Consider the following 25,026-nt stretch of genomic DNA (forward strand, 5'->3'; position numbering starts at 1 on the left):
GGTTCACTGACAGGACCGTAAGTAGAATACAGCACACAGTTTCAAATGCTGCTTGTACGTTGATACTCCATAAATATTTTGCGTATTTGTTTTTAATCTCCCGTTGGCAGCTGACAGCTTTTTCAATTTGATTACAGTGCAAATAGCTCATAATCTGATCTCCTCTTTTCTCCTCTCTCTGTTCTGAATTGAAATACAAGACTGATGCCTAACTGCCGCAAATTGAACACACACAAACAATTTAGTTTGATTATCAGTGATTTGATATGTTTATCTCTGCCACAGTGAGCTGGATATCTGGATTCCCCAGCCGTTCCATGCCGAGGTCCCTGCTGACTGGTGGGACAGCGAGGCCGACAAAGCCCTGCTCATCGGTGTCTTCAAACACGGTGAGAAACACACAGCAGCACCCATACGTACTCCCTGTATAGATCCATATCTCAACATGGCAGCCAAAACACGGTGAATACAAAATGAACATCACACACACACACGCACACACGCACACACGCACACACACAGCTAACGTGTCAGCACCTTCAGACATACTCACAGACACTCCAGTGCCTTCCAACCCAGTAAGCATCATGCAAGCAGTCACATACACATCACATTCAAACTGGGTGAGGGTGCACTCACACAAACACATCCCACCCACTTCTGCTGCCACCGGTTGATTGGTGTTGCCATGGCAATAGCGGTACGCAGCTGGCAGGCTCAGTGTGCTATCGGGAGTGTGATTGATGGCTGGTTTCACTACTATCTGTGTGTGTGTGTGTGTCTGCTTTGCAGTGTGTTACAGGTGTTAATATTGTAAACAGAGCTAATCTCAGTAAAATCAGTAAAGTTTAAATAACAAAATCCTTTCTGTGTGTTAGCTGTTAACCTGGTTATTTGGATCATTGTTTGGAATAGTTGTGTTAATCTCTAAGTGAGCCACCTTTGAGTGCTGACTGGGTGACTGTATGTGACTCCCATTGACAGGCCTGTGTGTGTGTGTGTGTGTGTACACGTGCATGCGTGCATATGCATGCTGCGGATGGAGACCCTCATTCACAGCAATTTGGCATAATTGTCATAATTTTTCCATCATTGCCACCCTCTATGATTCAATTAGGACAGACACACACACACATACACACACAGGAACACAAAAGGGCTCACCCATAGTTAATCATAATCCTCATTCACCAGGGAGGCCCTTGGGGGGACTAACACACACACAGTGAGCTTTGTATGTAGACTCACACACACACATACACACACACGCACACACACACACACACAGGCACAGAAAACAACGTGTGACACACACACACACCGAAAAGTGATGGCCTATAAAGGCCCTGATGATTAACGTTTGGCTGCAGGCGCAGACCTGTGTGTGATGCGGCGTGTCGTCTGTGTGTGACAGAGAGACAGTCAGGAACAATGCATCATATCTTTGCTAATTGAAATGTGATGGAGAGAAATAAGGAAGGAGGGATGAGTAAAAGGTTGAAGAGGAGGTGGTGTGGTTCTGTTGCCGTATCTTGCTCTTCTCCTTCCTCCCCTTCCTCCTGTCCTCTTCACTTCTCTCCTCCACTCCTCTCTGCAGCTTGCCTCTCCTTCTTTTCTTTTTCCCCTCATTCCACCCGCTCCTCTGCTTTTTCCTCTCATTCCATGCATTTTTCCTCCCCCATCTCTCTGTGTCTCAGTAGGATCTGCACATTCTAATCTGTTCTGCCTGAATGCCCCTAACGGACAAACACACACAGTTTCTCATACCTACTAGCTCACTTTCACAGACGCCATGACACACACAGTTTTTGCTCTTTTTTGCTCTCTCTCTCTCTCTCTCTCTCTCTCTCTCTCTCTGTCTGTCTTTGCCTATCTTTTTCTCTGTCTGCCTTTCTGTCTCTCTCTCTCTCTCTGTGTCTGTCTGTCTTTCTGTGTCTGTCTCTCTCTTTGCCTATCTGTTTCTGTCTTTCTGTGTCTGTCTCTCTCTTTGCCTATCTGTCTGTCTGCCTTTCTCTGTCTGCCTGCCTGCCTGCCTGCCTGCCTGCCTGTCTGTCTGTCTGTCTCATTTTTCTCTCTCTCTGTCTCTCTCTCTCTGTCTGTCTGTCTCTCTCTCTGTCTGCCTGTCTCTCTCTCTGACACAAATGAGCACCTGCAGGCTCACTTGGATAAGCGCACACACGTACAGAACGGAGGCGAGTGCGTGCGTGCGCGCGCGCACACACACACACACACACACACACACACACACAAACACTCACACACACACACACGCCCAGGCTGTCTGTCTTGTCAGCAGCTGGCTCCTGGGGTCTGCCCTTCTGCTGCTGTTTTTGTCTACTCCTTCATTTAATATTGGATGTGTGTGTGTGTGTGTGTGTGTGTGTGTGTGTGTGTGTGTGTGTGTGTGTGTGTGTGTGTGTGTGTGTGTGTGTGTGTGTGTGTGTGTGTGTGTGTGTGTGTGTGTGTGTGTGTGTGTGTGTGTGTGTGTGTGTGTGTGTGTGTGTTAAAATGTGTGTGTGTTGGACTGTGTGGCATCATGTCTGTCCAGAGTTGAGCTGAAAGCCAAACTTTTTTCACCCTTCCTTCTAGTAGTTTGCCTTTAATGAACACACACAGTGTTGACCAATAGCTGTTTCTGAAGCTACATTGTCCCATTGCTGATTGGCTGCTAATTGAAATCCACATTATAGCTTGTACACCTGCAGACATGGATCCCAAGCTTCTGTATTTCTCATCTCTTTCTGCCTTCCTCTTCAGGCTATGAGAAGTACAACTCGATGCGAGCTGACCCCGCCCTGTCTTTCTTGGAGAGGGTGGGCATGCCGGACGCCAAGGCTATTGCTGCTGAGCAGAGGGGCTCCGACATGATGGCAGATGGCGCCGAGGGGTAAGAGAGCAGGCTTGACACACCAGAAAGTGCTTCTCAACTCCCCCTTCTCTTTAGTGTTATTGTGCTTGGGTTTTAGTCTTCATCTCTCTGTGATTTGTCACATTTTAATACCTTTTTCAGCACTTACCTTCAAAAGGTGCTCAGAGTGTTTGCAGGTTCTTAAGGTCTGAAAATGAATGATTTTGATTTAATGCAAAAAGACAAATGCCATGAATTCTCCAGTTTCTCCAAAAGATATGAATGGATGGAGGTGCGGGTCCTCATGTTTGTGTTTCTGATGTACCATTTTATGTTTGTTTACACTCCTGCCAACTTAAATTAAGCTATTTTTATCAGTCTTGCCTTTCTCTCAATTATGCTTATTGTAAGTGATTATATTTCACCAGAAAAAAAATACACAATGGTGAAAATCCCCTGAATGAATGTTGTGTTCTTTTCTTTTGTCTCCATTTTTTTGTGAAAAGAAAAAATGAAACAGAAAATGAATCATCAATCTGTGCCTTTAACACCTTGAATTCCTTGCCTGTCCCTCCACCCTCTGCAGTGAGGATGAGGATCCAGAGTACAAGCCACTGCGGATGCCTTTTAAAGATGACATGGATGACTTCACCAACTCTCCCCTGGATGACAAAGATGACACCGTGGAAGGTGAAGCTGAAGGTAAACTTTGAATTCACCCAGACACAGATGGAGAGGGTGAAAGGAACATTGGAACATTTTGGGAAAAGCTTAGAAGGTGCTTCAGGAAATAAAACCATGCATTTATCTTTAAACACCATCCACAACAATAGCTACAGCTGATTTACATCCTTTAGCACTTCAGCACCAAAAGTGTATTGGAAACAACAAAACTGAGCAAGCTTTCTCTGACTGTAGAAATGGCAGGTGATCAGTCATTTCTCACACTATAACTTACTGGCCTGTCGAAGGGAACTTGTTGCCTCTTAAAGAAATCTGGAAATCTCAGGGTCCAGAAAACAAGGTGCAAACTGTAGAACTACACATAAGATGACATTTACCAACCACTGTTCATGTATGCCTTAGTAAACAAGTTCCTTCAGTTAGGCATACAACAGGCTGTGCACTTATGAAAATGCTACAGGCTTGACATTCACTTCCAGACTGTTCCCAAAATCAAGATCAAGTGGTGAATGACGATGCATCTTTCTCCTCTTTGTCCCTCATTCCCTGTTCTCTCCTCCTCTGTAGCTAAATCAGGTGAAAATGGTCAAAGTGTGGCTGCTGTGGGTGGACCTTCAGGCTCCAATGAGCGTCTCTATTGGCCAGCAGCCTCAGCTCTGACTGCCCGTCTGCGGCGCCTCATTACTGCCTACCAGCGCTCCAACCGCAGAGAGCAGCTCCGCCAGGAGGCCCTTAACCGACCTGATGGTCGCAGACGAAGACGCAGGGAGTTCCTGCCTTCCATCGCCATGGTTACCGATACAGGTGGAGGGGCAACATACATCCAAGATGGAGCAGGGGTGTTCATGGCAGAAGGAAGTCCTTATCTGGCTAAAGGAAGCGCTTACTTTACCAAAGGTGGTCAGTTCATGTCGGAGGCATCACCAGTGATGACCTCCAGTGCTCTGATGGCTGATGGAGCCATGTACTACAAAGAGAGAAGACAAAGGTAGTGTTATATTTAATGTCACATCATCACAAGGTTTACTGAACTTGTGTATGTTTACATGAGAATATGTAATTAAAGAAAAACCCTCTAGTATATTCCACTATACAAATCAGCCTTCACATATGCTGGAGATCATGATGACATGTGAGCAGATATCACATGTTTCTTCTGGTATTTGAACTTGTTCTCACACTTTTGTTTTTTCTTCTGTCAGATGGACTCGTCGTGAGGAGGCTGACTTCTACCGTGTCGTGTCCACTTTTGGTGTTGTCTTTGATACTCAGCGTCAGAAATTTGACTGGACTCAGTTCAGGGCCTTTGCTCGACTGGACAAGAAGACGGATGAGAGCTTGGAGAAATATTACTACTCATTCATTGCCATGTGTAAACGGGTCTGCAGAATGCAGGTCAAGACTGAAACAGGTAAGAGGAAATGTGTAAGGATTGAGGCAGAAAAGTGGCCTTTCATTGATATGTGTTGTGTCGTTGTTCAGTTGCTCAAATGACAACTTTGAGGGTGAATAAAAGGAGAAAAATTGTCTGACGTGATATTTTGTGATTTGATGATGTCTCTGTCTTTTACCTCACCAGAACTTCCAGACCCAACCCTGATCATTGACCCCATCACAGAGGAGCGTGCCTCACGCACTCTGTACCGCATCGAGTTGCTCCGCCGCATCCGAGAGCAGGTCCTTCCCCATCCTCTGCTCTCTGAGCGTCTCAAGCTCTGTCAGCCCTCCCCAGACCTCCCGGAGTGGTGGGAGTGTGGCCGCCACGACCGGGACCTCCTCCTGGGGGCCTCTAAGCATGGCGTAAGCCGGACAGATTATCATATCTTGAACGACCCAACCTTGGCCTTTCTTGAGTCCCACCAGCGCTTTACCAGCCAGCGAGGGGCTGGTGTCTACGTGGGAGCCCAGGGAGAGACTCCCAAAACTGGGATGGGAGCAGCGGAAAGCATCCCTGCACCCCTCCTCACACCCGCAGAGCTGGCAAGCGCTGCAGCTGCTGCCAAAATTGCTGCTAATGCAGCAAAGGAGGAGGAGGGAGAAGGGAAGGAGGTGAAGACCGAGGAAGGGAAAGCTGAAGTGGAGGTGAAAATGGAAACAGAGGGAGGAGATACCAACGACATTCCATGTACCAAGACTGAAACTCCTAATGAACAGAAGGAAAATGAGGGAGAGGTCAGAGAAGGGAAAGATGAAAGCACTGCTTCACCGCAGAAAGACATGAAGAAAGAGGAGGAGGCACAGCCAAAAGTAGAAAAAGAAGAGCAGGAAGAGCAAAAAGAGGAGGATCGTGGAGAAGGAGAAAAGGTTTCCAAGCTAGCAGATGACCAAGACAAAGACTTAATGGAAGAGAAGAAGAGCTCAACTCCTGTTGACTCTGTCTGGGACCAGAAGGAGATGAAGACTGAGCCCCAAGAACATCCCGACTCCTCCCCTAAAGCCCAACCAGGCCACAAGACTGCCGAGGAGGAAGACGGAGAGGAGAGGGAGAACCCCGAGTCTCCTAAATCTCCAAAGTCAGCCGACACAGAGAAAAGCCCAGAGGAGGAAGACGAAGAGAGGCTGGACGAAGACGACAAATCAGAGAAATCCTCTCAGGCTGAAGGTAACGGTTCCTTCCACTGATACTCGCTCAGGGTTCGTCAGAGTCAGTGATCACAGTGGGGACAGTTTTTAAACTTTGGATTTGGTTTGCCAGAAAGATAATGATATTAAGTTCTAAATGGAGTTTCTGCAACACATGGATGTCTCAAATGTCTCCTTTCACTGTACTCTTCTTTATTATAATGACTTTTGTTAACCAGTTTATCTGTCCTGGGCATCCCCTGTCCTCAGTGCTGATGCTGCGCTCTGTCAGAGGCTTGTTTCTGGTGTTTTCCCTCATGACTTTGCAGCGTTTTAATGAGTCCAAGTTTCAGGGGCAAAAGGATAAAATGAGTTTGGATCCCTTGATAATGACTTGGAAACCCTTTTAAATGAAGAGTGGCAACATGACTTTCCCTCTCTCCACACAGTGAGTGCTGCGTCAGAGCAAAAGAACTTTGATGAAGAGAGCATCGCGTCTGTGAGCACATCAGTCCAGAACGAAACCAGAGATGGGTTCTGCCCCGACGACCTGCCCGAAACGTCTGCACTGCAGGCCTTACAAGACCGCGCCTATAGCTTCTCATTCTGGCCTAAGGTGAGTGTAAAATGATAAATATCAGTAAAGGCCAGTGGCTAATGAAGCTGGGTAATAATCATCCAGATAGCATTCCCTGATATGACTCACTTCAGCTTTGTAGTTTTTTCATGTGCTGTTACTCCTGTGAGTGACTGTCCATGCAGAATGTTTCACTTTAAATCAGAGCGATAATGGTTGTAGATTTTATTCAGTGGTCAGTAAACTGGAAACAAGTCAACATTTTTAAACTAAAATGGCAAAAATGTGCTGGTTCCAGTTTCTCTGGATGTGCATATTTGCTGGTTAAGTCCTATATGGTAATAAACAGAATAATTTTTAGTTGTGCAGTGTAGTTGGACTAAACAAGGCTCTAATGTAAGCTTGTAAGTTTGAAATTAAGCACTTTCTTGAATTGTCTCCACCCCTCAGGACCGAGTGATGATCAACAGGATGGATAACATCTGCGAGGCCGTCCTGAAGGGCAAGTGGCCTGTCAACAGACGCCACATGTTTGACTTCCCCAGCAACCTGTTGCCAGGGCATGGCTCCACGGTAACCGCAGCGGCCGTAGCCACGGTGACCGAGAGCCCGCTGCAGAGGCGGAGCCTGGCTGAGCTCACGATGGCTGGCATACATACACCTTACAGTGGGAGTGAAGATAAAACACTATCCCCACAGGTTCATGTGAGTGTTTGTGCACAGAAAGCTAAATGAGTGTTTTGATATGAATAAATGTATTTATTTTAATCTTTTCAGAAGCTTTATTTTACTACAGCAAACATACAGGTATCCAAAATAATGAACTAGTTCTACATTTTTTACTTTAAGCATTAATAGTTACACAGCCTGCTTCTTGAAACCTGACGAGTCTGTTGCATTCTGTCTTTGCAAATGCAGAAGACAAAGAGATTGTTCGGTGGTCACAGGTGTAACAAATGACCTGATGTTACAGGAGGACGCCCTGAGCCTGACGGTGCCTCGACAGAGGAGGCGGAGGAGGCGGAAGATTGAGATTGAGGCGGAGAGGGCAGCCAAGAGGCGTAATCTGATGGAGATGGTGGCTCAGCTGAGAGAGAGCCATGCTGCGGCTGAGTCCCAGAGCCAGGCTATAGACCTCACCAAGGTATTCACACAAGCTCACATGAACACACGTTCGTATGCTTCTCAGTAATGTGGAGGGGCTCATGCGTTCACGGGTGTGAGTGTCTGTCTGCAGCTAATCTCACATACTACTGGACCCATCAACCTAGTATTTTTTGTCTACATATATGAATATTTGACTGTATGCTGAAGGACCTCTTGTGGTTGTGGTGATTCACTGCTTTGTTTTTTGTTGTTTTTTTTAAATAATTTCTTTTCTCTGTTAGACGCCGCTTAAGACTGCTGTATTCGCCGTTTTACAATATGAGTTACACTTTGGCGTGGCTCCAAAACTGACATCCACAGAAAAGTTTGGTCCCATCTTGAACGGGAGCATCTGCAGATGTTTTTTGTTATCTTCGTCACCATCTTGACTGTTAGAAAACAACCGACAGAGATTCAACTGTTCTTTGTTTGGGAGGGCAGAGGAAGGGGTATTGTTTTGTGTGGTGTGTTACAACAGAATATTCTAGATTCATGGTCTAAGTTGAGACGTATGGACTCGTCGTCCAGTTTGTTTCAGTTCAGTTCAGAGAACCCAAGATGCTCAGTCACAATACCATTACACAATTCTCTGCAAGTGGATAACTGTGACTGTACCATAGAAACCCACTGTTTGCTTCTGGCAGTTGTGGTGACATTGCAGTAGGAGCGCCACCACCCTTTACCTCAGATATTCCACCTTCCTATGTTTTAGTCAGACACATGGTGCGCTCTTCTTAGAAGCTGTATTGCCAAACCATCAAACATTAATTGATGGTGCTTTTTACACTCAGAGTTGAGTTTAGAAGCTGAAGCTGATCTGGTTTGTTTTTCAGGGTATGCCTCATCACCACAAGGCCTCTCCATCATTGGCTGGCTTCCCCAGTGCCCTGGTGACAAGCCCCTCCCTGAAAGCACAGATGGAGTTGCTTCAGCAAGCTCCACCTTCCGGACACCGAGCCAATGGTTCCTTGGAGGCTGACCTGCCCATCATGAGGAGGAGGCGGGGCCGCAGGAAAAATGTGGAGGGCCTGGAGCTGCTGTTCATGGGCAACAAGAGAGCAGGAGGGGTATGGAGTGTTTGTGTGTTTTACTGGGCAGTGAAGTTGTCAGTGTTGCACCAACACTACAGAAAATACAAGTGTCCTCATTAAATGTGTTTTTTGTGTGTTTTTCCCTCTCCCCCATTCTGTGTCCCTCTTGAACATTCAGGATGATGCTGAGGAGACAAAGGCTTCAGGTGTGGAGGGTGGTCAGGGTGCTGCCAGGGCACACAGACCCCTCACTGAGCAGAGCCCCAGTGCCAGGTCTCTGGCTTCTGGCAGTCTGGAGCAGGAGGAAGCAGCAGTTTCCAGCAAAGAGCTGGGAGAGTGGCTGAGGCAGCACCCAACATACACCATGGATATGGCTGGATTCACACCAGTACGTCACCCTCTGTTTTCCTTCATTCGTTTATCATAATATGATTTTTCCTCTTTGTCTGGAGTGCTTTGTTTGTGGGGACTGTTTCTTACTGAAGTTTTTCTCCAGTTTATTCTTGGTTTCTCCTTGTTCAGCAGTCTTTTCTCTAAGTTATTCACACCTACCTTTCTGTTGTTGTCGTCCTCCTACAGAAGAGCGAGGAGCTTCTGCTGTCTCAGTTTTCTAAGCCCAAGCAGAAGCGCCATCGCTGTCGAAACCCCAACAAGATCGACATCAACACCCTGACTGGAGAGGAGAGAGTGCCTGTGGTCAACAGACGCAATGGACGCAAGGTGAACTGTCGTACATCAGAGTACAAAGTGAAGCACGATGGTGTCTGAGGAGTGGCCTGTCAAGGTTTCTGAAGCTGTCTCTATACATGAATCCGTTTTCCAAAAGAAACTCATGTCATCTTCCTGTTCCTCAGATGGGTGGTGCCATGGCTCCGCCAATGAAAGAGCTTCCCAGATGGTTACTGGAGAATCCAGAGTTTTCTATTGCCCCTGATTGGACAGACATTGTCAAACAGTCGGTGAGTAGCCAAAACCAAACCTATGAACAGTTACATCCTTGTAACGACTGTCCTCTTAGTTTCACTGCTCCTGTACAAAATGTTTGCTGACAAACGAAAATATTTGCCTTGTATTGTTTCCTTCCTTTCTCACATTGCCAGCTTGGTGTTCCCTTGTGAGTTGAACTTGTTTTCTAACCTAAGATCCTCCTCCACACAGGGTTTCCTCCCAGAAGCCATGTTTGACCGCCTTCTGACCGGCCCTGTCGTCAGGGAGGAGGGCGTCCGTCGGCGGGGACGAAGACCCAAATCTGAGATCGCCAAGGCGGCGGCCGCCGCCCAGGCCGCAGCCGCAGCCCAGGCTGCCCAGGCATCACTTGCTACTGCTGCTTCATCTGCAGGTATGAACCACTGCCAAAGCAACCAGTTACCACACATGAAGAAGATCAGGGAAAGCTAGGTGCTGTCTGGCATTGTGTGACTTTATTTTCACCACATAACTTCATTAAACATAGCAGATAGCGAGTATGTTTGCACTGAATGTACCCTCATTTTTACCCTGTGTGTATGTGTGTGTGCGCGCAGGGGGCATCAACCCTCTGCTGTTGAACAGTCTGTTTGGAGGGATGGACCTGTCGTCCCTCCAGAGCCTCCAGTCTCTCCAGTTGGCTGCTGGTCTGATGGCCTTCCCTCCACCCACCGACCCAAAGCAGGCTGCTGCCAGTGCCGCCGCCGCCGCCTCCATGCTGCCCCTCATGCTGCCCGGCATGGGAGGCCTGCCCAATATGGCCACCGCCCTGCCCAACATGTTCAGCCTAGGCGGGCTGTTTGGCAGCAACCTGGCAACGGCCGCCGCCGCAGCATCCAACTCAACCGTCACTGCTGCATCAGGGAACACCAACGGAACAATGGAGGGAGAGAGTGATGAGGCGGTGACGACCAAGAGGAAGAGAGAGGGAGAGGACAAAGAAGATGGAGAAGATTGCGATGAGGTGGGAGACGATGATGAGGAGGAGGAGGAGGAGGCTGAGGGAAATGAGGGAAACGCAAAGAAGGCAAAGAAGAAGAAGATGGAGAAAGAGGGTGAGGGAGGGGCAGAGAAATCAGTTAACAATGTCACTGCATCTGCTCAGATCCCAGCTGCTGATTCGTCAGCTGAGGCATCCATCAACGGTGATGCAGCAGCACTGTTGGCTGCAGCTGGCATGTCTGCCAATTCTCTGGCGTTCAACCCCTTCCTCCTCTCCACCATGGCCCCTGGCCTCCTCTACCCCTCCATGTTCCTACCTCCAGGCCTCGGGGGGCTCAGCCTGCCCGGCTTCCCCTCCGCCTCCACCCTGGCCGAGCTGCAGAGTGCCATGGCCGGAGCGCTGGGAGGCAACGTTGTGACTACAAACCCCCCGAGAGACAAGGAGGAGAAGAAGGAGGGGGTGAAAGCTACAGGAGAGGAGGAGGAGGATGAGGAGGAGGGAGGAGAGAGTGACTTGGCTGAGGAAAAGGAGGGGTGCATGGAGGAGGAGGCGAGAGGTGAGGATTCAGCCCTGGAGGATGGAGGGATGGGAGGAGAGCAGGAGGCCGCAGTGTCTCCAGAGAAGGACAAGAGTGACTGAGATAAAACACAAAACTGACTGGCCTTTCCTCAGCTCTGACCTCCCCTCCTCCTCCCCTCTTCCTCCCCCTCACCACGTTTACACGCCTCCACCAGAAATATCCAAACTATTATGAATCCTGTTTTTTTTTCTTTCCATTGTTGTTGATGATTTCTCTCTCACTCTTTGTTTATTTTTTTGGCCAGGTTTATTTACTATGCGTCAGAGAGGGCGGGGTGCGTGTTCAGTGAAATCTCTCTGATAGATAGTGTAGTCAGGGAAAATCCTCACAGCCAGTCGCTCAGCTCAGCTCAGCTCCTCTTCTCTTCAAAGACTGTTTGTTTCTCTCTGGTTGGCCTGTGTGTGCTGTGAACACACTTCTCTCCCACAATCCCTCAAATAGGACTTCACGAGGTTCCACTAGTACTATTATTATTATTATTATTATTATTATTATTAATATTATTACTGCTGCTTTCAGCTCTCAGATCTTTATTTTTGCTTCCTCCTTCGTCTGGACTGTTTCATAGTTGTTGGTTATTGGCAGCACCTCGTCAAAAAGAGGAGAAATGCCCACTAGCTGGCGCTTTTTCTAACATCAGTTCTCAAAAAAACAGCATTACAGCTAACCTGGCTGTCTGTCTGACAAAGCTGCTGCAGAAGGAATTGTGGGTATTAGGTTGATTGAGCTGTTCTTTTCCAGAGCAGATTTTTAGTTCTCACATATCAGACCAGGTCAACTGAGGAGGAGAATGAAACCAGACTGGCCTGAAACTCAGTCTCACACACTGACTACCACAACACACAGATATCCCAACACATACTTGATCATTAGCTGCACACACATGCACACTCAGACTTTCAGTTCCTGAAGTCCACCACTACACACACACTAACCCCTTACCCCTCTCTGTTATGTGACTGTTTCTGGGAGGACTTGTTTCCCTTTGAGTGTGTGTGTGTGTGTGTGTGTCTGTGTGTGTGTGCTTGTGCTTGTGCGTGTGCGTGCACACTGAACCAATACTGTTAAACCCAGTCCCACACTGTCTGAATACCAGTCTTGAATCTTTCCACTGCCACATCTGAATCCTGTCTCTCTCTCTCTTCTGGAGGCGGCTGGTTTTGGCTCAGGAGTGGCAGGCGGGCTGGGTCTGCCACCAATCAGGCTTACTGATTGGTCCGCTTCACGCCGCTGAAACCAGCCGTCCCCGTTAGGGGGTTTCTGTGAATGGGTTTGGAGCGGTGGTCCACACAGGGATGTGTTTTTTCAGGTTTATTCTTTAAAGGGGGCACATTTGTTTTTTTTTTCCGGTCTGCAACATTAAAACCCGTTTTAATTGTTATTGTTTCCCTTCATATCCCGGTAGTTTCAGACCAAGTGCTGCTCCCCAGTGACCTTCTCTTTAAAGACTGTTTCTCTAGTCACACACACTGACACCAGGCCTGGCCAGAACAGGACTGATACACATTTTCAACAGAGTTGGAAATTCACAAGTTTCTATATGATGCTCAACTCTGGTTGCGAGTAAGGTTTTGAATACTTGAAAAGTACGAGTGGTGCTTGATTTGTTTCCATTCCTGAGGCCAGTTCAAGTGTCTGAGAATAATCAAGCACTGCAAGTGGTTCAAATATTTGAAAGTACATTCAAACACACACTGTGGCCAGGTCTTATTAGCATTTGCTATCACAGCCAGCCAAGCAGATGCAAAGAGAGAGAGGGAAGTGGGACAGAGGGGAGAGATCAGCTCTGGCTCCCTGGAAGACACCCTCCCCATCAAAGACCCTCGTTCTGCTCTCTAACGCTGAGACAGCAATAACCAAGGCAGCTTTTGAATGTTCCAACATCGCTCTCCCAACACACACACATACACACACATACACACTATATGAATAACCACAAGTGTCGTATGAATAGAAAAACAAAAGTAAAACTGTACATGATGACAAATAAGTACTGCAATCAATTTTGTCACTCTGTTCCTGTTGATGCACTGGTGTTAAAGAGTTAAAATAATCAGGTACCTTTATTACTTAGCTACTTTTCTTGAAAAAAATGGACTTTTTGTTACTTTTAGCCAGCAAGCTGAAGAGCATTACCTCAAAATTCTTATCTAGCCTTGAAGTTTACAGACATACCATGTAAATGTTTTTTTTTTCCTCTTTTTTTTTTTCTTTTTTTTGGTGTTTGTCGTTTTGTTTTTTGGAGACATCATGTATGATGAATTGTAGCTATGATGCTTTTAATAAAAGTGAATCATGATATTCGCCTAGGAAACCAAACCTCAGCTTGCATTTCATTATTTGTTTCATTCCTCTGTACTTGTGCTGTTTGTGACGCTTGGTGTTACACTTGTTTTCCAGAAGGAGATCCGACTGGATGTTTGGAAGCAGCTCATCTGAAATCGCAGCAGACTGGTTTGCTGCCCCCGTGCTGCACACTCACTGGTGATCATCCTGATCCGCAGCTACAGTCCCACTGAACATGCAGGGCGTTACATTCCAGCCAGACAGTAGGGGAATGTGATCAGTTCCATCCTCCCACTTTACCTCACTAATTACTTAAAATTCTCTTTAGTCAACAGGAATGAAAACCAGACCGTTAACTCAAACCCACTCCAGAGCATCTGAGCACACTCAGCTGGTGAAGACTGAAGAGGTTAAAACTGGAGCAAGCTACCAAGAGGACCTCAAGTTTAACAAAGTTATGAGTCACTGAGGCCTAACAGATTATGTTTTAGAGTAGAAGATATTCATGTCCACCTTCAGAAAACATTTGCAAAGCCACCAACTATCAAGCAGCATAACAGCATGAGACCATCTGCTGCACTGTATCACTTTGACCTTGTGCTTGTGTTTGAGATGAAAACACAGAATGGGGTCCCACTCCTAAAAACACTGCTCCATAGGGCTACTGGTAGTTATAAACTCCACTGGATACCTTTAACGACTGTTTTTCAAGCCATGAAAAAAACGTTAGGTCACACAAGGGCTTCAGCTCAGTTGTGTTATGACTGTGTTTCCATAAGATAACAGTCAGGCCTTTCTCATCTTGCTTCTCTGGCAGAGGTTTTCACACTGAGGTGCTCCTCCATACTCTCTCCACGATTATCTTTGATGTCCATAAATCTGCTTATAACGCAAACACACACCTACACAGGTCTAGAGCAGGCCTCAGAATCGTGGGTTTTTAAGGTTTCTTTAGCATCAGTGTTCCTGTGATGGGTACAGTGCAAACAGGAAATGCTAACAGCTAATTCAGTATGCTTCTAATAAGTGCCAGAGTTGAAACCCTCTGCTCTGAAGGGATTTTCCACCTTTTGATTCTTCTTGGAAATTATTGCCTCAACTAAAGATTATTTCCATTGTCAATCAATGTAATGGGTATTTTCTTGAACTGTTGTGTATAAAAATGCCATAAAACAGTGAGAATGCCCATCATTATGTGCCAGAGCCCATGATGTTTTAAAATCCCTTGTTTCGTCTGATCATTTATCCCAAAGTCAAATTTGTTTGCCATTTTAGTTTTTTAAAAAAAAAAGTTTGATACAAGTACTGGATTAGTGTGAGTGGACATGAATCAAGTCAAATATGATGATCGCAGTCACATGATCCCTTCAGCCAACCACAGCACAGGCAATGAAACAGCCATCAGCAATATTAACACTCGCACTCACAGCACAGTCTGGCAGGACTGGCGTCCAATCAAAAGGTCACGTCAAAGCAATGTGTACCAGCCAATCACAGCATGGTAGTACTAGCCAATCACAGCACGGCAGGGCAGGGCTAGGCAGAATTATCTTGGGAAACAACAACAACACCTCTGGGCTAGTGGAGAAAGATGGCAGTGCAACATGCTTCCTCCACAGATACAAAGAGCCCATCCTCAGGTGACAAAACACAGTTCTTACTTTCAGGTGATACACAGTGATGAATATTAGATTCCATTTCTGCCTAAAGATGCCCCTAAACCCTACACACAGGTCCTTTAACGTCTGAGAAGGCTGACATCGCCCGAGATGATTCATACATACACTGACCCAGTGCTCTTACTGATTAAGACGAAGACTTCCTGACTGTGACTGTATAACTACATTCATGAGTCACACTCATATTTAAACATGGTGTTGTTACCCATGGCTTCAGCGCTACATGCATATAGACAAATGTTGTATGAATGTAAATGTTAGCGGCCCCTAGAGGCCTCAGTGGTCATAATTTAGAACTGGACCATGGCAGTGAGAACTGACCAATGTGAATTAAGCAGACTATTTTATTAGATATGGATGCTGTGGTCATAGAGCAGTGCATGTCTGATTTAACAAGGGAGAGGAGCTGAAGTAAGATTTTAGGTCAACCGGAGGTGAACTAACAAAACTGGATATTGTTGGGCTGTGTGTGTGTGTGTGTGTGTGTGTGTGTGTGTGTGTGTGTGTGTGTGTGTGTGTGTGTGTGTGTGTGTGTGTGTGTGTGTGTGTGTGTGTGTGTGTGTGTGTGTGTGTGTGTGTGTGCGCGCCCCCGCACCACTCCAGCCCGCCGTCAGAAATGGCCTCTCTCCCATTGGAGCTGCTGACAAAACACAAACTGACAGCTAGACCCTGTGTGTGTGTGTGTGTGTGTGTGTGTGTGTGTGTGTGTGTGTGTGTGTGTGTGTCTGTGTGTGTCTGTGTGTGTGTGTGTGTGTGTGTGTGTGTGTGTGTGAGGGAGACTGGAATGGACAATATGTGAGAGATGTTGGCTGTTCTTTTCTTATACCTCAACAGCTTAAGCCTGAACTGCATGCGTTGCATGCTGGGATGTCTGTATATGTAGATAGAAGTATGTTTCTGTTGTGTGTGCTCACATGCAATTATCAAAGTCTCTGTAAGAGCTGCTGGTTCTCTTCATGTGAAGCCCACAGTTTGTTGAACTGTGTTTGCAGAATGAAAAACAATCTGTCCTGATGGGTGATGTGAAAAAGTAAGGTGCAGATTCGTTGCATGCAGACTGATGCATTTCCTCACTTCCTTTAAAACAGTGTCACAACAACAATCCAAAAATAGAGGAACTAAAAGGCAGAGTCAACACAAACCCATCCACCCTGCTGTGTGACAACAGGAACACTGCTTTGGTGATGAAAGCAAAGGAGCCAGTCAGATGTCTGCCTCCTCTGTCGCCTCTGTCATTGCACCGTTCAGGCCATGTGGTCACACTGTCTCTTTATCCCCATCTGACAGGTAGTGGTGCTTTGAGCTAAATGCTCATGTCAGCATGCTTGTCCTGGTGGTGGGGCTAGAGGAAAAGTCAGGGAATCATGAATGTGTCCACCAAATTTTGTACCAATATATCCAGTAGCTGAGATATTGTCTGGACCAAAATGGCGGACCGACCAGCAGACCAGCGCTGCCGTCCCTGGAGCCTCACTGCTAGCATTGCTGACAAGACGAGGTCAGGCTGTACATGTTCTGATCCACAAATTGGAGACTTGGTTTGCCAACAATCCATCAACCTGCAACATGCTCTGAATATTATTCTGAGTCATTGATATTTAAACAACAAGGCCAAACACATGAGAACATGCCTGGAAGGCCGGAGCTCACAACAGTGATACTGAATTCATATCAAAAAAACAATTTCTTTGTCTTCCATCTGTTAGTTTCACCTCCATTGGTAAAACAAGACAATTGATTTCTGAAGGTTGTTTCTGAAACGAAACTTTGCACCAATGAAATGAATTTGAATGGAATCATTGAGCAAAAGCAAAGCTGCTTTGAGGCAGTACTGTGTCGTCCACACTGGAGGAAGCAAACCTTTTTGCAGTCACTCAGATTCCTCGCTGCACGTCGTCTTTGGCAGAATAAAAAATGCGGTTGAAAAGGCTAAAAGGCGCTCAGTCATCGTTGATCTTGGGTTTAGAATTGTGTTTTCAGTTTTGTCAGTTAGCTGGCTAGTTGGTGATGTAGGTAGCTTACAGCTAGTTTCTGGTACTCATGATGCCTTCAAGTGAGGTCGTGTTTTATCATGCTAATGAGTTCTGACATGCAGTGCTGTTTTGCTAATGTTGGAGCTCATGGACAGAACTGTGCCATTCACTCTTTTTTTCTCTCCCTTACAGAATGACCACTGCTCAGAACAAAATGTAGCAGGCGACATTCAGTTGTTCAGTCACCCGACGACGCTGGACGTTCCCAGCTGAAAACATGATCTGATGAGCTTTACTTGGCAGCAGCCTGCTATTAAAGCAATATTATCTTTGATGTGTAACCAATTCACTGTAGACTACAGTGAAGAGGCCAGTCAGCTGATGATGGTGCAGTGTTTCCACTCATCATGTCTCAGTGTTAATGTTCTAATGATCACACTTATACAGCACCTCTAAAGAGCGAGTGGCAGCACGTTGAATGGAAGTCAGCAGAATGTCCTCACATGAATGGTAATACAAACACCAGTGTGTGTGTGTGTGTGCGCGAGGGTGTGTTTACTCTAGCAGACAGTACAGAGAGGTGGAGTGTGTGTGTGTGACAGACGTCTGGCCTAATCGCCTTGCTGGAGGAAGTGGGACGTGAAATCCACCAGCCGCCCCATACATGCACGCACGCACACGCACACGCACACGCACACACACACACACACACACACACACACACACACACACACACACACACACACACACACACACACACACACACACACACACACACTGAACCTCCTACCCAGCATGCAGTCTTGTCTTCTACCCTCATTTCTCCTTCCAAGAATTCAGAAAAAAACTGTCTTATTTACTCGATGTCTGTCTCGTGTATTGAAGGTCTTTGGAAAAACAGAGAAATTTGCCTCCAAGATCCAGATCAGTGATACAAGTTACACACTGTACACATATAGAGCATATATAATATACATTACATGAATTTGAAATGTCATTTTATATAAGATATTTGAGGCTCAGATTAAATATCACATGTCAGTGTGTACTTAACACAGTCTTCAGGGCTGCTGGTACTGTTTCATCAGTTACCTTAATATGCAGAGCAACTGGGCAGTTGGTCCATGTTGAACAGGGATATACTGGGACAAAGCGTGCCTTTGTTTCTAAAGGCTCTTCAGTCAGAGGCAGCTCTGCTGGCATCAGATCTCTGTCTGTATCTATGTCACTGCTCATGGTCTTGCCAGGCTGTGCTCTGCCAGCTAACTTGTAATGAATTTACCCAGATTAGTGACTATCCGGCCGTATTGTCCAACATACTGTACATCATGTTGGTGATAATCCAGATCTTCAAATCCAGATTCCAAATCAGAAAATCCACATTGAAGGGACAGTCCACCACTTTTCAGGTATGCAAACAGGTTAGGGGTAAAGGGTGATCCCATTAAAAACCAAACAAACAAACAAGTAGGGTCCTGTGGTAGGACCCCTGGAAGAAACTTTGTCAGATTTAATGATTAATCTGGCCTACCCTGAAGAAAAGGTTTGTTTAATTTAAAATGGAACCGTTCACCCACGCATTGTGTCAGCATGTTACATTTCTATATTGGCATATGGAAACTGCAAAAGACCACCTCGTCCCTAAAGACTGTACAAGACAAAACAAGACAACAAAAAGCAAGTTGGAAGTAGTAATAGTATTTCTTATCATTCACGTCTTTCGTGTTCTGGGAGATGGTAATCAATGAAAGAGGGAGCACAACTCTTTCCTCTAATTATTGCATTATAATGAAAATAACACAAGGAGCAACTCAGAAACTTACATTGTCATATCCAGCACAATGTACACTACTGTGGCATTTCCACTTGACCCACTCTGACACAGAGTTCAGGGTTTCAAATCAATGATGTTTTAAAGACAGCAGACTCAGGTTACTGTGGAACAGTCCACTCACACACCACAAGACTGTTCAGAATCAAGTCAAAATAAGAAGTGTAATACTTCTTGTATTGTACTTCTTGTACTTGTCTTCAAACGCAGAAATCGTAGAAACTGTTACTCAGTCTGTCGCAGTTTTAGACTGTTTTACTCCTGTTGACCTTCACCAACTAATTTCAATAATTTCATCATCAAAATCATCTACCTGTATTTTAGATCCTATCCCGACTAAGCTGTTTAAAGAAGTATTACCTCTAATTGACTCTTCAGTTTTAGACATGATCAATCTCTCTTTATCAACAGGCTACGTACCACAGCCCTTTAAAGTAGCTGTGATAAAACCGCTACTGAAAAAGCCTACTCTTGATCCAGGGGTTTTAGCCAACTATAGACCGATATCCAACCTTCCCTTTCTCTCAAAAACTCTTGAGAAAGCAGTTGCCAATCAGCTGTGCGACTTTCTAAACAATAATAGTTTATTCGAGGATTTCCAGTCAGGATTTAGAGTGCATCACAGCACAGAGACAGCACTGGTTAAAGTTACAAACGACCTTCTAATTGCATCTGATAAAGGATTTGTCTCTGTACTAGTCTTACTGGATCTTAGTGCTGCATTTGACACCATTGACCATGGCATCCTATTGCAGACACTGGAACATTTCATTGGCATTAAGGGAACTGCGCTAAGCTGGTTTAAATCCTACTTGTCAGATCGCTCTCAGTTTGTACGCGTTAATGACGACTCCTCTGTGCTCACTTAAGTCAGCTATGGAGTTCCGCAGGGTTCTGTGCTTGGACCAATTCTATTCACCTTATATATGCTTCCTTTAGGTAAGATTATCAGGAAGCACTCAATAAATTTTCATTGCTATGCAGATGATACCCAGCTATATTTATCAATGAAACCGGAAGAAACCAGTCAGTTAACTAGACTACAAGCATGTCTTCATGACATAAAGACCTGGATGACCTGCAATTTTCTGATGCTAAACTCGGACAAAACTGAAGTTATAGTAGTAGGCCCTAAACATCTTAGAAGGTCACTTTCTGATGACATAGCAGTTATGGATGGCATTGCGCTGGCCTCCAGCACCACTGTAAAGAATCTGGGAGTTATCTTTGACCAAGACGTGTCCTTTCACTCCCATGTAAAACAAATTTCAAGGACTGCCTTTTTTCACCTACGTAATATCGCAAAAATCAGGCATATTTTGTCTCAAAATGATGCAGAAAAACTAGTCCATGCATTCGTAACTTCCAGGCTGGATTATTGCAATTCTTTACTATCAGGCTGCCCAAATTCGCTGCTGAATATTCTCCAGTTGCTCCAGAACGCTGCAGCACGTGTTCTGACAAAAACCAGGAAGCGAGATCATATTTCTCCAATACTCGCCACTTTGCACTGGCTCCCTGTAAAGTTTAGAATAGAGTTTAAAATTCTCCTCCTTACTTACAAAGCCATAAGTGGCCAGGCACCTTCTTATCTTAAAGAGCTCATAGTACCTTATTGCCCTACTCGAACACTGCGTTCCCAGAATGCAGGTCTACTTATGGTTCCTAAAGTCTCAAAAAGCAGAACAGGAGTCAGAGCATTTAGCTATCAAGCTCCTCTCCTGTGGAACCATCTTCCAGTCTTTGTCCGGGAGGCAGACACTGTCTCTACATTTAAGAGTAGGCTTAAAACTTTCCTTTTTGATAAAGCTTATAGTTAGGGCTGGCTCAGGCTGGTCCTGGACCAGCCCCTAGTTATGCTGCTATAGGATTAGACTGTCGGGGGACATCCAAAGATACACCGAGCTCCTCCGTCCTTCTGTCCCTCTCCATCCGCACGCTCTCATGTCCTACCACGGCGTGTTACTAACTTAGCTCCTTCCCCGGAGTCTCTGTGCTTTGTCGTCTTGCAGGTTCCCATGGACAGTGGCTGAATCTGGATTGTGGATTTCAGCTGCGTCTCCTGCCTTGGCCCTGCCTGACATCCACTGCAACTGCTACTGCTGTTATTACATCCACTGTCACTGTTACTGTGACTGCATGTCTGTCTCTCTGTCTCTGTCTCTCTCTCTCTCTCTCTCTCTCTCTCTCTCTCTGACTGCTTTTCTTTCTGTCTGTCTGTCTGTCTGTCTGTCTGTCTGTCTGTCTGTCTGTCTGTCTGTCTGTCTGTCTGTCTGTCTGTCTGTCTGTCTGTCTCACTCTCTCTCTCTTGCTCTTCCTCTCTCACCCAACCGGTCGAGGCAGATGGCCGCCCACCCAGAGTCTGGTTCTGCTTGAGGTTTCTGCCTGTTAAAAGGAAGTTTTTCCTCGCCACTGTCGCCAAGTGCTTGCTCATGGGGGAATTGTTGGTTTCTTTGTAGATAAAAGAGCTTGGTCTGTACCAGCTCTATATGGAAAGTGTCCTGAGACAACTTCTGTTGTGATTTGGCGCTATACAAATAAAATTGAATTGAATTGAATTAATACAGTCTGCGACTGAAGCTGCCGACATACAGCCAGAGAAAGTGACGAAGATCTACTGATATGGCTAGTTTTGATGTTAAACTGACCCTGGACAGAATGTGGAATATGTGTGGTCTCAGCTCCCGTACAGCCGCCCAGCCAACTGTTTGCCACAGAACACATCACGGTGGGTTTTGCCATTTTCACCTTCTCAACCACGTCATCTTTAGAAAACCACCCTGCTAGCTGGTGTCAAATAAACTGCTGGCTGCTACAGCATACCTGTACTCAGAATGAGCAGTTTTATTAACTCCACAACAATGTTACAGCATGAGCATCACACAAAGTGCTGTCAACCAACCCTGCTCACTCACCTACAGTTAGACAGTACAGTCACAGTTTAGCTGCTTGTTCTAGCTCTCTGATTGGTTACACAGTATGTCTGTCTACCTGTATTACCAATACTTTGACACCTAGGTAGCTTGACACGATATTGTTGATCAACACAACTAGCTACTGTCGTCAAATTCTAAAGTAAACATTATTAATCATAACGGCCTACTAACAATTGCTGTATGCTGCAGTTCTTATGAACCGATGTTGCATTGATTGAACTTTTAGAATCACAGTTCAGTTCTGGTGATTGAAGTTCAAATGCTGTTATCATAAACATAGGAAATCTGACAGTTTATTACATTTCGCTGCTTCCTGATTGGTCAGCAGCTGAAAAGACATTGAATACTGAAAATGTGGAAGGATCTCAGGCCATATTTCAAGATAAAACAGCATATTTGACAACCTTTTAGTTATCGTTAGTCAGTAACTATCAGGTAACTGAGGTCTAGCACTAGGACCCAGGCAAGGAGCAGAGTCTAAAAAATGGCGTGAAACTCACCTGGGCCTCTCTTCCTGCACCAAGACACACCTGACAGAGCAGCTGAGGCCATGCTGTGCTCGGTGTTTGTTAGATTCCTCATGTTTGGAGGGACTGGAGCCATCACTTTGGCACATTAACCAAGAAACAGGTTTTTCTTTTAGTTTTTACCTTCGCTTGCTGTGAGGAGGGAAATCTGAGTCTTATGCAGCAGTTCTGATTTGAATTGGTTTGTTTGTCTCTTTTTATGCACAACTTTTGCACTCACCTCCCTGATAGTACAGCTCAACCCCACACTGGCTGTTTTCATTGTTTGCCAATTATTGTTGATTTATGTATGTATATGTATTAACTGTATGATTTAATCATCACTCGCTCATTGGTCTGCGTGTAGGCCTCGTGCTCAAACTCACTTGCTGTCACTCATGTCTCTCATGCACTGTGAATAAAATCTATATTTTTGGCATTGCAGTCTCTGGCATATTGTAGAGACACAGGAATCCAGAAAACATGGCGTAGGTGCCCATATGTGTACTATGAAGATAGTCAAATATTGAAAAACGTTCTGTTTGTTGAAGTTGTGGGTCTGATTGTAGAGTGAGAATATGGGATGGATAAACCAGAATACAAATCCATTATTTAATCAGGACCCAGAGCCATTAAAAAGAGAGACAACATAAAAGGTGAAAGAACTCTTAAAATCTTTGATGTGGATTCTGCAGAATTAAAATTAACATAAAACACAATAAAGTAAAATATGATGAATAAATAAGCTTCTTCAACAGCCGTACACTCGAGGCTCTGTTGGCCTCCCTCTTCTCCTCACCCTTTCATCTCCATTACTCTTCCCTGTGTGTGTGTGTGTGTGTGTGTGTGTGTGTGTGTGTGTGTGTGTGTGTGTGTGTGTGTGTGTGTGTGTGTGTGTGTGTGTGTGTGTGTGTGTTTGCGTGCGCGCTCGTGTCTCCTGTCCAGATGAATCTCTCTCCACTCGGCTGGATGTGTCACTTCCTGCTCTCTGTGGTTGTCATGGAGAGGCCAGGGCTCCAGCGATAAAGAGCCATCTGCCGTCGGCATGACCACCTACAGCCTGGCCGCCGTCACGGCAACTGTGATTGATAGCCCCCAGAGAGTGACAGTGAGCGAGAGAGAGAGAGAGAGAGAGAGAGAGAGAGAGAGAGAGTCCTATAAAGAGAGCAGAGAGCGACGAAGAAGGCATGGAGGAGGAGGAGAGCAGAGGAAGACAGAGGGGGTTTGAAGGAGGAGGAGAGGAGAAAAAAGGAGGAGGAGAATAAGGGAGGAGAGGAGGAGAGAGACAGAGACAGGTCCAGATGTCCTCCTGTTTGTTCTGGGGTTTAAGTCTCTCTCTCTCTCTCTCTCTCTGTTTCCAAGGGAAACAAATGGTAGAAACATGACATTGAGCGCCAGTGCATCAATTGCCTGCGCACGCACACACACACACACACACACACACACACACACACACACACACACACACACACACACACACACACACACACACACACACACACACACACACATAGAACATAATGGTCATTCATTGAACCTCACTTCCTCCCCCGGCTGAGGGGAGGATCTGTGTTTCTTCCATAATGGCAGTTTAAAAAGGACAAATAAAGTCTTTCTTCTGGATTTGAGACATTTCCAGACTTGCTGCTGCTGGAGTTCAGATCTGACAGACTTTTGGGAAAAACAATGAAGGATGTGTTTTGTGTCACATAATGCATCAAAGTGACAGCTGGCTGATGAGAGGGGGGAGGCTAATCCAGAGCAACAGTTATGAAGCTTCAGCTGGTCACCACTACAGGTAGATAGAAGTAATGGGTCGGGTTCCTCAGTGTATCTGCCAGGCGACCCGCAAAGAGATGTGTAACAGGTTAAAAAATATGGAAATTAAAATGAAAAAGGTACAGGGATGGTAGAAATGAACTAAATGTGGGTAAGCAGAGAATGAGAACAAATGTGTTTCTTTTCCTTGGAGAAATCAGACATGAAAATGATCGTACAGGACCTTTAACGCTGAAATCAGCCTCAAGCCTCTTCAGCCGCCACAATGTTTTTAAGCCTACAATACAACCTTTGACCCTAAATCCACATCCAGCCAAATAGTTGGATGTCACTGACCTGTCAGCGATGTGGGCTAACTGTTAGCTAGTTCATAAACATGGATGACATAAAGACAAACCTAGCCAATGGTGAAAAGCAAAGTGTGTACAATACATTCGACGTTTGAAAGACATTTGGTGTGATCGGGGATTGTGAGAATAATGTTGTCAGCGGCTTTGCTGCTTGTGAAAAGTTCCAAAAAGTAGTTGCTTTTGATAGCTGCAAGCTCGGCATGTCATCGCTGAGGAAACACACGGACACCTGCAGGCGCACAGGTGCTGCACCAATTCACACATATTTCAAAGAACACAGCTGTCAAACAGGAAGACAAGGAGGCCATAACCCAGTTAGTGGTGAAATGTGGGTGCTGGGAGATCAGAA

The 25,026-nt window shown here is 45.6% G+C and overlaps 1 protein-coding gene across 1 annotated transcript in view; it reads left to right on the plus strand.

Moving 5' to 3' along the window:
- The window catches only part of chd7 (chromodomain helicase DNA binding protein 7), a 75,779-nt gene extending 64,250 nt beyond the window's left edge, over positions 1 to 11,529 (plus strand). Inside the window, exons 27-41 of the mRNA XM_070973376.1 lie at positions 286 to 389; positions 2,758 to 2,887; positions 3,435 to 3,550; positions 4,100 to 4,520; positions 4,735 to 4,943; positions 5,112 to 6,134; positions 6,544 to 6,710; positions 7,122 to 7,376; positions 7,645 to 7,815; positions 8,651 to 8,884; positions 9,027 to 9,236; positions 9,428 to 9,568; positions 9,703 to 9,807; positions 10,007 to 10,187; positions 10,372 to 11,529. Of these exons, the coding sequence (XP_070829477.1) occupies positions 286 to 389; positions 2,758 to 2,887; positions 3,435 to 3,550; positions 4,100 to 4,520; positions 4,735 to 4,943; positions 5,112 to 6,134; positions 6,544 to 6,710; positions 7,122 to 7,376; positions 7,645 to 7,815; positions 8,651 to 8,884; positions 9,027 to 9,236; positions 9,428 to 9,568; positions 9,703 to 9,807; positions 10,007 to 10,187; positions 10,372 to 11,396 (4,492 nt within the window). The 3' untranslated portion in view covers positions 11,397 to 11,529. The remainder of the gene's footprint in view (positions 1 to 285; positions 390 to 2,757; positions 2,888 to 3,434; positions 3,551 to 4,099; positions 4,521 to 4,734; positions 4,944 to 5,111; positions 6,135 to 6,543; positions 6,711 to 7,121; positions 7,377 to 7,644; positions 7,816 to 8,650; positions 8,885 to 9,026; positions 9,237 to 9,427; positions 9,569 to 9,702; positions 9,808 to 10,006; positions 10,188 to 10,371) is intronic.
- Positions 11,530 to 25,026: the final 13,497 nt, after the last annotated feature.

This window comes from Chaetodon trifascialis, chromosome 11, assembly GCF_039877785.1.
Source record: "Chaetodon trifascialis isolate fChaTrf1 chromosome 11, fChaTrf1.hap1, whole genome shotgun sequence".
Lineage (NCBI taxonomy): Eukaryota > Metazoa > Chordata > Actinopteri > Chaetodontiformes > Chaetodontidae > Chaetodon > Chaetodon trifascialis.